Genomic DNA, 13,546 nt, shown 5'->3' with positions numbered 1-13,546 from the left:
GGGAATTATTAGAACTTTGCACAATAGTTTGGGGTTGAGGTGAAAGCATATTGACTGGTATTACTGCTACTATGGAAACTAACATCTCTATTTTTCAGAGGTATCCCATTGAGGACATTTCACATCTCAGAGCTATTATTTCAGCCTGTTTGCAGTATTATCTTCCAAAGTCTGCAATGTTTTACATTTGGTTCATGTTTTTAAAGTTTTCTCTTCAATGGAATAGGGCTAGAGCAAAGAATGGAATCTGCAGCAAATGCTGTGACTTTACACGTTCCTATGCTTAGATATGCTAAACAGAATATGAAAAAAAAAATCCTTAACATTTTATTTTGAGTTGGACCAAAAAAATGTGGAGATAATTTCTTGTTTAAAGATTTCCACCCACATGGATCCAAATGTGAAAGATTCCTGGAAAAGTTGTAAGTGACAAATCAGGAACTATGTAAATTAGGCAAGCTACAGGGCATTCTAATAGGTAACCAATTAATTTTTTGTTGTACAAAAATGTTGTGTGATGCACTGGATAGTCATATCTGCTTCTGTGTAATATGCATATGCCTGATCCTGCATTGAGATGTACACAGACAGATACTTGTACCAGTGCAGAGCCACTCTGGTTTTGGTGGAGACTGCCTGTGTGCAGCTCATTCTGGGATACATTGGGCTATATTAGAATATTGTTTGTGTAGCTTCTAAGGGATATATACAAGCAGTTAATTTTTTTATTTTTTTTTAAAGGAACAACTTGATGCAGAAGCAAATATTTCTTCTCAAACAGAAACTGTTCAGACAGTGGCATCTCTGCAAGCTCCTCAGGTATTGACATTAAAGAAGTGTTATATTGTGAATATTCTAATCATGATGACCTAATACTGAGATTACAGTAAATGCAAATGTTAAAAATAATGACCAGAAGAACCTCTACAGGATCTGTGCCTAGGTTTTCTCTACCCCTAGGTGACTGTGGGCGAGACTCATTATGGCTTTTTGATGTTTTCGTAGCACCAGAAGTTGATGTATCTCCTGCTCCTGCATTTGCACCACGCAGTACAGGAGATCTTTCTTCACTATAAAGTAAGGTCCTGGACCCCGGACCTTCCCCTCCACTGGTATCCTATCTATCTCGGCCACCTCTTTCCTGACGTTATCATATCTAGGGTCCTCCGCCTGGTCCCGCCTGAAAATCTCTCTCCCGAGACTAACTTGCCCAAGCTCCCAGGGGCTGGCTTCTGCTTCTTCCAGTGTCTCGCCGCTGTCATGGCTGGGGTCGGCCTCCGGCTCACCTTCCGTGGTGGTAGTTTCTCCGATGGCTGCTCATGTCCATCTGCCTACTAGGGCGGTCTTCTGGCCCTGGGTCAGGATCCGGGTTCCCAAAGCTTTCGCAGCCTTCCTCTTTTTTTTGTCTTCCGGGTCTTTTGGGGGCCTGAGAATAGATCCTGAGACATCTCAGTGAATATTGGGGGTTGACATTCCCCCAGCGATGAGTTGCTGCCATCAGGGTCCCCACCTCCCTGCAGCCTCTCCAGGGGGAGTAAATTATCAAACCCTGGATAGTCCCTTCCAATGACTACAGGATATGGGAGTTTAGGAACTACACCCATTGTCACCTCAATGGGGTTCCCCTGAACCTCTATCTCCACTGGGATGGTGGGATAATGGATCATGGCCTCATGCACACGTGTCACTGCTATGCATTTGGCTTGTAGCAGCTGGATACTTTTTACCAGCTCACCCGATATAAGGGTGATAGCACTCCCTGAGTCCACAAGCGCTGTAGTCTCTACTCCATTTGTCTTCACCGGCCTGGTGTAGTTATGCGGGGCTAATCCAATGCCTGCAAGGTGGATAAGGGAGCACGGGACCTCCCAATCTCCCAAGTTGCATTGCATAGGCTCCTCGATGCTGGGACATTGTGCTGCTATGTGTCCCCACTCCACACATGCATAACATCTATAATTGTTTCTAATCACTCCCCTATCACAGAGGTTAGTGGGTTTAGTCCCAGGGTTCCCCCTACTCAGGCCAATCCCTTCCTTCGTGGGTCCCCACTGGTTTTCACCCCCGCTCCCCCCCAAAAAAACTTAGGACTCCCCAGGGGTTTGGCTGTTCCACCGTCCGGGGTTGGAGTCGGGTGCTTGCTTCGAAAGGGGCTTTCCTTGAGTAGTCGTGTCAATTCTCTGGCTGTCATGCATCTTTCTACCAGCATGATCATCTCGTCATATATGGATGAATCGTTCTGGCCTATCCATTTGCAGAGATCTGGTGGCTTCCTCGCATGTAATGATCCATGTCCAGGGTCTCCAAAATCTCCTCTGGGCTGCACACCTCGCGCTGTAACCACTTCCGTGCGAGGTGTATGAGGTTGAATAGTTGGGACTTCGGGGGTTTGTTCTCCTGGTACGTCCACTCAATGAACCTCTGGGCCCATACTGCTGCTGTCACTTCTGATGGTGCTAGGATCTCTGCCTTCAGCCAGGTATAGTCAGTGGCATCCATGGCAGGCAAATCAAAGTAGGCCTTCTGGGCCTCTCTGCACAAAAAAGAGACAAGATTGCTGGCCCACTGGGGCCACGTCTCCCACTAAACAGTCCTTTCGAATGAGAGGAGATATGCTTCTACGTCATATGGGGAGGAATAGCTCAGTGGTTGAGCATTGGCCTGCTAAACCCAGGGTTGTGAGTTCAATCCTTGAGGGGGCTATTTAGGGAACTGGGGTAAAAATCTGTCTGGGGATTGGTCCTGCTTTTAGCAGGGGGGTTGGACTAGATCAGGGGTCGGCAACCTTTCAGAAGTGGTGTGCCAAGTGTTCATTTATTCACTCTAAGGTTTCGCGTGCCAGTCATACATTTTAACATTTTTAGAAGGTCTCTTTCTGTAAGTCTATAATATATAACTAAGCTATTGTTGTATATAGAGTAAATAAGGTTTTTAAAATGTTTAAGAAGCTTCATTTAAAATTAAATTAAAATGCAGAGCCCCCCGAACCGGTGGCCAGGACCCGGGCAGTGTGAGTGCCACTGAAAATGAGCTTGTGTGCCGCCTTTGGCACGCATGCCAGAGGTTGCCTACCCCTGGACTAGATGATCTCCTGAGGTCCCTTTCAACCCTGATATTCTATGATCTATGTCAGCAAAGAAATATATAATGGAACATTTTCATATAGATATCTGTATAGCAGGTTGCTTGTGCTTACTTCAACATTTACATCTTACATATGTATTTTATTTCTTAGTGCCTGTGTTGCTAGTTAGAAAAGCTGGACTGACTCTTATCTTTTCTCAGTTGTGCCCTTAATATTTATTTGACAGAACAACATTTTTAAAGTATGGCTCACTTTTTTTCTTTGTTCTTCCCTTTATGATGTAATCTAAGAGGGGGAGGACTTCTAACAAGTCAGTTAAATAATTCCTATTCAGAGACAGCTGCTCTCAAATATATGTTAAATAGAGAACTTCACATATTCTCCTACCTGCATGTTGCTTCTCAGTAGATACCCTGAAAAGAATGAGTCTTCAACTATACAGCTATCTAGCACCATAATTAAGTTTTTTTTCCTTTGAAATTCCATATTATTTGTAACATTTCTAAAACAAGGCTTAGTCTACACTGGGGTTTTAATACACTATTATTACTCCATTAATGTAGCTGCACCATTGCAAACCTCTTGTAGACACGTACTTGTCTAAATAGCTGCACTGCTGCATAGGTCACTTAACTTGATTTGAAATGAGGTAAGCAGTAAACAAATTATGTAGGTGCCAAGATGGTTTATGACAAACTAGGTTTCATGTATTGTATATGCTCAGCAAAAAAGATAAAATAGTTTGCTTCACAGAAATCAGCATCTTTATAGCTCACTTAGTAACAAATATTGAAATAAACAAAAGTTTTCAGTTGTCCAAGACCTATGTTCTTTATTAAGTTTCCCTAGTTCTGACATCTCAGAAAATGATTTGTTGCAATCATGGCAGAGATGCAGTTTGGATGTTGCAAAATTCTGGTGGGCTTTATCTAGGTCTGTAGTGGGCAACCTGCGGCCCGTCAGGGTAATCTGCTGGCGGGCCGCGAGACAGTTTGTTCACGTTGACCATCCGCAGGCACGGCTGTCCATAGCATCCAGTGGCCATGGTTCGGGGCCAATGAGACCTGCAGGAAGTGGCATGATCCGCAGGCACAAGCTGGCCGCAGCTTCCTGCATCTCCCATTGGCCGGGAATGGCAAACCGCGGCCACTGGGAGCTGTGGGCGGCTGTGTCTGTGGATGATCAATGTGAACAAACTGTCTCGCAGCCCACCAGCAGATTACCCTGACGGGCCATGGGCCACAGGTTTCCCACCACGGATCTAGGTCTTGCTACATCTGTCACCATATTTCCCAGTTTTATCTGCTTTGCACAGAGTAAGTCATAGAAGCGTGCTCCTGCTTATTCCTGACAATTCAAAAGCTCTAGAAAGTTTGGCTAACATAAGCCAGAAAATAGGAGTAAACTTAGGGAAAAGCAGAAGAAAATGTTTGAAGTGAATAAAGATACAACAGCTATTGTGTACTGTCTGAGCTCTGCTTCTGTTACACTCACTGCCGTATCTATCACTATTACCTCAGTTCATTTATAGGGGAAGGTCAGTAAACACAGTAGTCATCGTACCGTGCACCGTTTTTCCCTGTGCACAGAAAAACTTGTGTGAATTTTGACCATCCGTACATATAAGAGAGAAACTTTCCTAATAAACTCTGAAAAGCAGTACAAAATAATTTGAGCACCATGATGTCTAAAGTGATATGGTCAGGAGAGGGGCAACTGAAAATTATTTTAAATAAAAATTTGACAATTAAGTATAGAAAATACAGGGTTTCTTAAACATATTGGTAAATTATATCCTTTTTGTTCATAATAAATCTTTGGATTCCCGTGTTCTTTGTTTTGCTCCCTTGTTTTGTTTTATACTAATGAGTCGTGCTGCATTAGTTTTAACTTTCTTTAATATTTTTTTTAAAAAAATTTCCACAAATGAGGAGAAGCCAGCTTAGTTCATCTTTTTCTCTGAGTCCAGTTTTGAGCGTTATAAATTTTCTTAATGCCATCAAACAGTATTATACTATTTGCCGTTCTTTAATATGGAAAGCCTAACTGATGTTAGGCAGTGGTTGGCAGTACAAATTTTTTGGCAAATTTTTTAAATATAGACACAATATAATCAATTCGAATTTTTAGATGTAAACAGTTTTTAAATTCTTACTCGCAGTTTGAGCATTGATTTTTCAAGTGTGCGGTTTAGTTTGGTTTCATGAACAAACTACAAAATCCTGTAACTTTATCAGTATCAGCAGTGTATTTCTGAAATAGGAAATTATGATAAATAGGTTCCAGTTGTACTTCGTTGTGCCTCCACAAGGGGGGAATCTCAGATATCAAATAGTTTAAAGTCATCCTAAAGAAGAAGAAAAATTCAGATAGCATTTGTAGGACTCGTGCAATAAACCTATGTGTGGGAGTTTTTCAGGTATGTTGTTGTTGAGCTCTATTTTTCCTATTTCATCAACTTGTAGAAAACTAAATGCATGCTACGAGAGGGACTATTATAAACATTCTTTCCTTAACTATCACATTTTCTGTTGGCTAATAAAAGTTGTAATTAACACTATTTTTGGTATATATTTCTGAATACCCTATCAAAATATATTACAACATAAACCTTTAAAACCTGGTGCTCAGATATTTGCTTCCTGTTAAACTAATATTTTTGGAGAATTAAAATACATGTAACATTTTTCCTTTTTCCTCTTTCATGTCAGAAAACACCCAGTACAGACCTTTCAGATATCCCTGCTCTCCCTGCAAATCCTATTCCTGTTATCAAGAATTCAATAAAACTGAGATTGAATCGGTAAAAACAACCTCAGGGGTCCATAAACAATATCTGCCAACTCAACCTGTTGTCTTCTAATGCTAAAAAAGGAGAACGGAGGGTGCAAGACTAGAACATGACTGCAAATGGATTTAGGTATATTTTGTGCACTTCCCTGACTGGGCTGTAATCACCACCTCTTTGGAAGTCCAGGTTAGTATGTGAAGCCAGGAGTACTTTTAATGTGTTAGCAACAGTTGCATTAAATATTTCGAAGGATTACTGCCTTTAAAAACAAACATGAACACTATTTGTAGCCATAATTGACATTCTGATTGGATTTATGTTTGATGCATTGTTTGAAAATTTTGAGCTAAAACTGGCATAAGAATCCCTTAAATGCACTTTTATGTACCTTTTTTATTGGAGTATGACTAATTTTAGATATTCAACTGATATTCTTTCATTTTTATTGAAGAGATTCTTCAGTACTAGTAATCTGCGAATTGGATAACATTCTGTGATATACTGTACATTGAAGACAAAGTGTACAGTATATCTAGTTAAATTACCATCAAGCAGCAGTAAACCTTTAAAATAAAATGTCAAATCTTGAGGTTATATGACATATGTTGAGAAAATAATTGGGAAGCATTTGGTATTTGATGGGACATGATTAAGATGTGATCTATTTTTATTTATAGGATTATTTTATGGTGCATACAGATCAGCGATCAAACAGCAAATACACTTTCCTTTGACCTAATCAAACTCCTTACTCCCTTGCTGATCCCCTTGCCATATTTCTTGGAAAAAGCTTTTGTGTTTAATGTTTTTTGCAGCTTGTATGCACAAAATAGGACAAAGGTCAAAAACAAATTTTTTTTTGTTTGTTTGTTTTTTAATAACCTAAACTCATGACATTAGATAAACCCAATACTTTGGGGCCCAAAGGCACAAACACCAAATTTTGTCCCATGGCTAAAACTTCAGAGTGAATAAACTGGGCCTGTGAAGCATAACACCTGTCTTGATGGCCTTTTGACCACTAAATATAAGATAATTTTTGTACACTCCATAAAAGTCCTGTCTTCATTAAAACATTTCAAATTTTAAATATAAAGGCAAAAAAAATTCCCCAGCGATTTTAATCTTTTTTTATTTCTAGATGGCTTATCAAAAATAGTAGTTTTACATACTGAACAACACTGAATTTTTAACAATCATATTTCTAGAAAGCACTTGACATCTAGCAAGCTCTCTCTACTCCTCCTACTTTTTGTTCTGTAGTCCTAGCAAAAAAGGATTAGCAGCAAATCTTTTCTTTAAAAGAACTGAATCTCTCATGATTAAGCAGCAGAACATCAGTGTTTAGGAAACATGAGGGATGTTGGTGATAATACCAGATGTAGATAACAAACTTTGTTATTATTACTTAGTCTGAAATAACTGGGATGGTAAAAATCATCCTTCCCATACTTTCTGATTAGCATGTTTTATGAATTCCTCCTCCCATTGTGCTCCATCCTATTACATGTGCTTCTTTCATGTTAAAATTAAATTACTTACACTCTCTCCCCATATCCTTCTAAATTAATTTTCCAAAGACGGAGTGTAGCTTACTTTTTTTTTCTTAGGCTGTGCAGTAACTGAGGTTTTTCTTTTTGCCATTTGTCTAAGATGTCTAGTATACAATATTTCTCTTTCCCTTGCCCTGTGCAGCCTGCTGTCATCCACCTCGAAAAAGGTTATACTAACAATTGAAGTGTACAAGGTGTCTGTGTATTTTGTGTAGTTATGGAGTTTAGATCGAAATTGCCAGGCACAAATTTAGTTTTGTCATTTTGTTTACACATTGGGAAATCTTTTTTTCATTTTATTAAACATTTCATGTAACTGCACCCAAGTTTTGCCAAGCTGGGAACTTGGAATCTTTCTGTATAGTGACTTTTTAATTCTAGTTTTCATAACCTGGAGATCAGACTGTTGCTTTCGCATGATGTACGTAGTGTCTCATGACTGGAGTTTGCTTTGTTTTATAGTATCTGTACTCCTTGTATTTTTCAAGAGCTATTTTGTAAACAGATGATGTATTTCTCCATTGAAAACACAATAAAAAACAGCACAATCCCACATTTGCCTGACTTTTCTTCAAATGTCCAAAATTGCTTTTCCTGTTTGTTTTTATTCCAGACTTGTCAGTTAAATTACTTAATTGTTTCTGCTGATATAGAATGTAATGCTGCCTGATAAGAACAATGCACTTTTAAATGGTCTGGATTTAAAAAATGGCATTTAGCAGTATGCTAAATTTTAGTCTGTTTTTAGAAGAAAAATGTAAATTGCTATTTTGTTGTCACTTTGTTTTAAAAAGAACAAATCCATTTGAATAGCAGCCCGTTCTTGTTCCCTGACTTGGGTGCCTGCCTCAAAATCTTAAAGACTGGGGTAGGCAAAACTAGAAAAATAGCATATATAATCAGTTTATGTAGACTATTATTTTTTTAAAAAACTTGATCTAACTTTTTATCCTCTAAGGCAGTGGTGGGCAACCTGCAGCCCACAAGCCACATGCGGCCCATCAGGGTAATCTGATTGCAGGCCGCAAGGCATTTTACTGACGTTGACCATCCACAGGCATGCCCCCCCGCAGCTCCCAGTGGCTGCGGTTCGCTGTTCTTGGCCAATGAGAGCTACAGGAAGCACTGGCCAGCACGCTGATGGGCCCCAGGTTGCCCATCACTGCTCTAAGGTAAAAATATTAATTGAAACAGTTATGGTGTACTCTGTAAAATGCACCATGCTTCTTGTCTTGGAAGTAGTTCATTATAGGATCAGCAGATGGCACTGTTTCTCTTGTTTTTCTTCCACTGACTCCAGCATGCACTGAAACTACAAATTCAAAAGGTGCCAGTAGCTGTGCATCACTTCATTGATCTTATTAGCTTGCGGGCCCAATCCAGCAAACATTTAGAAATGTGACCTAAAATTGACTTAAATTTGTACTGTTACTACTGTGCTTTTAATAAAAATAGCACCTAATTTCCACAACTAGGTCGCTTTGGGTATGTTAGGCTTCACTGAACTAGTGATTGTTGGCTAAAATTTTGCTTTTATATTGTGGATCAGTGAGTGCTCTAGACCTCTATTTACACTCTCTTATCACACCTTTTGCTCCTCCAAGAGCAGCATAGCATTGCCTCTGGTGGTAAGTGAGCAGTAGCTTTAAGTAGTAATTGGAATATAAAAAGAAAATCACTAAATGTACCCTGAAAAATCTAACTGTTCTTATGCTTCATTTCAAGTGCTATGTTTAAATAATAATAAAAAAAAAGCTGAACAGTTCTACAGCTGAAATAACAAAACAAACTTGCAATAGAGAGTACACTGGACTTGACATCACTTTAAGCCAAAAGCTAAACTTGTCCATTCTCTCATCCCAACTAAATTTAACAGTGAAAGGAAAATAGCTTTTTGGTATGTAAATATTTGTTCCTTTAGTTTATTTTCTTCCATTTACATTCTTTGAAAATATGTGACTACTTATAAAAGAATTCTCATATGTTCAAATGGTCACTACAGCTTACTCATTTTAATTCCTTGGAGTTGTCCACCTGAAAAGCAGCTGAAGTGTTTTACATCTTGTGACCATTACTATAGGTGAACAAACAATTGATTGGAAGTCACGGAATTAAGTAAATCTCCACTTCTACGCTCTTCCATAAAAATAATAAAGAATATGCCCTGTAGGTGCATGTTTTCAAAGATCCCAATGTTCATGCTATAGAACATAGCAGTAATAGCCATTTTTTATTTAGTTTACTTTAATCACCTTTAAATATTTTTTAACTGTTCACTAGAAACAAAGCATGGATTTGTTGTTGGAGGCAGATGCAATTTCATATGTGTACAAAGTTCAAACTACTAATTGAAATATCTATAAACATCAAACATCTGCCAATGTCATCACCAAAAAAAGTTAACTTTGATATCAAACTTCAGAGAGCATGCATTATTATTTAAAAAATAATACAGTGAACTACTGCTGGATGTCCCCTCTGTTTATTTGGATATTTAAACTTTTTTTTAATAAAGTTTAGTCATATTCTGTTTTCACTATATTCTATAATGCAGTTTTTTGGGCGGGGGTAGGGGTTTCACATCTAGAGAATTGGGTCAAGTCACATTCACTAAAATTATTCCACTTGTCTGTGTATACATAAGTCTAGTATCGTAGTCAAATGTTTCTAATTCATCTAAGTGCAAGTAAAAAGCTCCTACATGTGTTTTAATGAAAAACTAACAAAACAAGCTTTAAAGATATTGAATGAGAAAACTAATTCAAATAAAACCACCTCTTGATGGATGGAAAAACTGTGCTTAATGGTATATGCAGATATTCTCAAACTCAGTGTTCCAGTAAATTACTGTTTTAAATAAGAATTTGTACCCAGATGAGACTTTCAGCTGTAATGGAAAAGAATAATAAAGCAAATGCTATTAATGCATGATGGTAAAAATTCAGACTTAGTTGGCTAAGTAAGCTGAATCTTTTTTTTTTTTTTAACATTAAAAGTACTGGCTATTTTTCAAACAGCCCCATAATTCCAGTGACCCATACAGACACTGGACATCTCACAAGCTAGCATATCTTACTTGCCTCTTGCCTCTAATTTGTATGTTTTATTTACAAGCTAGCAATTCTCATTTTATGAATACATTTTACTTTTGTCCTTTTAAAAATAAATTTTCCTGATAAGGCTACTCTGGGTCACATTTTATGTAGTTTAAAAAAAATCTTCAATTGTTTTAATTGATACATAGATTTATTAGAGTTCACTGAAAACAATTTTCTTCATATTATGGTATAAGTTTGCTTCTATAGTAATAATATGCAGTCCTAAGGCATTTAAAACATAAAATACTTTCTTTGCATGAATGGTGAATTATTAAAGTTGAAAGGTATATTAGATCATGTAGCCCTGACTAATATGACAGTTCAATTTGAGCTGCAAAATGAAATCAATTGAGGGAAGTTTCTGGAGTTTGAAGTTGAGGAATATTCTTTAATTGATTTTTTTTTCAAAATCAGTCAATTTTAGATTGCTTCTAAATTAAGACCTTCGGCATGATAAAATGTGTATTTTTAATACAATTAAACAAAAGCAGTTTTTTATGGATTCAGTTTCTTCTGCTTCAAATACCCTCTTTACAAACTTGCACACTGCATGGTGCCTGGTACTCTTTACCTTCCAGAAATATGGCATGAGCATTGGTTCTTGTTTACGTTCTCTGTCTGCAATGGAGCTGTTAATAAAGAGATTGATGATAAAGTTGTTGAAAAGAGACAGTTAGATGGGACTGCTGCTCATGAGTGACAGGGCATGCTCTACCTTCAGAGCCAAGAATGCTGCCCCCAGCAGAGAGCCGGCCATTCCTGGACACTGTGCCAAGACTGTTAGGTGCATGAGGAGAGAAGAATCTTCAGCTTTACTACAGGATTTCTATCAAGCTTTTAACTTTCTGGCATCCATTTTAATTTGGGCTATTTTTCACACACTGGTTTTGATTAGTTTCATGGCATAAGAGAAAGTTCAGTTTGAAATATGACACACATGCCATTCTAAATGTACAATCCTGAAATATTTTTGAGGTTGCTCTGTTAGGACTTTAAGAATTTTCCATTTTGGTCCTGTTCAATGAAGTAAAACTCTGTTTCCTTGTTAAGGCTAAAGCTAACATCTTGGGCTTTTATGGAAAAATGCATTATTCATGTACTCAATCTAGATATTAGCTTCCTTAGGAATCTCCCTGCCGAGATGTGTCATAAGCTTGATTCAACTCGATGACATGGTTGGAATAAGAGTGGCCTAGAATGATGGATGGATGTGCTCAGTGTCTTAGCCACAGTTTATTGTGAATAATTTTAATCCATCACAATATGAGAATGGCAAGACTGATATAACATTTGTAGTTTGTCCATGTTTGTGCAGCCTTATGTATGTGTACTAATGGTATTTCTAGCTGTTCTTAATCTTCACTCTGAGGAGGGCACAGGCTTTGTGTTTATTCTTGATCAAATTATTCTGACTACTAGAAGTAGTGTGTCTGCTGGGAACATTTTTACAGTATATATTAGTTGTAACCATCTGAGGAGAAATCTACTTTCCTTATTTTCAGGAATAATTAGTCTGGGGTTATTATACCCACTTCCAATCTTATTTAGTGTGTTGTCTTTTTTGTTTGCAGGAGGGAGCGTCTTTATATTCTTCTGGTTTTTGTGCCAACCCACTTTGTGCAGTGGAAACTCATTCTTTGAGACAGAATGGCACAGATAACATAAGACAGAAGTATTCTAATGTTATCCTAACAGGAGAGCCTAGCCCTGACTTGGAAAATGTACATTATGATCACACAAAGGGGGCAAAGATTTAGTAGTCTGCTTTAAAAAAAAAAAAAAAAAAAAATCTGTAAATTCCTACTAAGCATGCCCAGAAGTGATTTTTTCAAATTACATCCTTGTACACTTCTTCCTAACCCACTAACGGTTACAATTTCTACAAAGGGACTGTGTGCATGTAAAGTTTGAAGCATGTACTTTTTTTGATTTATAGGCTGGCAAAAAAAGAATTTACGTTTTTCTCTTTAATCATCAGAAAAATCCTAATTAACGCCTTTTTGCAATAGCTCAATATGACTGAAAGGATTTTGCTCTTAAGTTTCCATATTTTACATCTTGGCTAGGATCAATCATGTGAAATCTTAGCTCCAAGAGAACATTTCAGAAATCTTTGAGCATGTGAAAACAGGTTTGAGTCCCAAGAATCTCAGCTTACTTACTGAGGTTCTACCAATCACCTGCTATAAGACTAAAGAAACCCAAGAAATTTTTTCTATTGTGGCTATATGATTCTCATTTCTACGCTTATCCTTCCTTTGGAGATCTGGGATCTGCATTGTATTCTCCAGTGATGTTGCCCCTAAAACCTATCTAGCCAGAAGTGCACCAGATGTTCTCCCTTTTGCAGATAAAGTCTAAACAGCAAGTTTGGGCTTCTCACCATTGGTTGCTTTTTGAGCAGTGAGAATACTTTGAATTGATTACTGTGGGGTGTATTTAAAAAAAAATAATGAAGCATGAAATTCACAGTTTGAGTCTTTACAGCCACAGCACAAAGTTGCTTTTACTGTCTGGCCCAACAATCATTAAAAGATTAACATAAAATTGAGGATTTTTTTTCTTGAAAATAAGTTTCTAGTTTGGGGTTATTTACGTAAAGTGGGGAATTTATTTACTTATTTGTTTATAACTTTTATGTTTGTGTGTGTTAATTTAGGTTCTGTCACATTGTTTCATTTAGTCATACATATAGTAGGTGCTAAAACTTTGAATCTGGACTCAAACCTCTTGATGTCCAAATATGGGTAACTTTTAATTTCTATAATTTATATTGATACATTTTGTTAAGTGTTTAATTTTATCTATGGGACAGTCAACTAATTGTCAGTATTTTAGCAAAAATTCTATACATTCCTCAGCTGCATCAGCTTTTCTTTGCACAGTGTAAGGCCTTTCCTCTTATGCAGTGTGGTCTATAGAAATGTGTGCAGTCTCTTCAGAAGTAGCTGATTGTTCAAATTCTGTGTGAATAAAAGTTACATTTTTGTTTCAAGGTTCAAAATACGTTGCATGCCAT

At 37.6% G+C, this 13,546-nt stretch overlaps 1 protein-coding gene across 2 annotated transcripts in view; it reads left to right on the top strand.

The window, feature by feature from the left end:
• The window catches only part of PAPOLA (poly(A) polymerase alpha), a 93,271-nt gene extending 85,289 nt beyond the window's left edge, over positions 1-7,982 (top strand). For both annotated transcript variants that reach the window (XM_045013933.1, XM_045013932.1), the window contains exons 21-22: positions 742-819; positions 5,797-7,982. In XM_045013933.1, coding sequence (XP_044869868.1) covers positions 742-819; positions 5,797-5,892 — 174 coding nt within the window. In that variant the 3' untranslated portion in view covers positions 5,893-7,982. The remainder of the gene's footprint in view (positions 1-741; positions 820-5,796) is intronic.
• Positions 7,983-13,546: the final 5,564 nt, after the last annotated feature.

Source organism: Mauremys mutica, chromosome 4 (genome assembly GCF_020497125.1).
Source record: "Mauremys mutica isolate MM-2020 ecotype Southern chromosome 4, ASM2049712v1, whole genome shotgun sequence".
NCBI lineage: Eukaryota > Metazoa > Chordata > Testudines > Geoemydidae > Mauremys > Mauremys mutica.
Note: the sequence above shows the minus strand (reverse complement) of the source record. Positions and strands in the feature narration are given on the sequence as shown.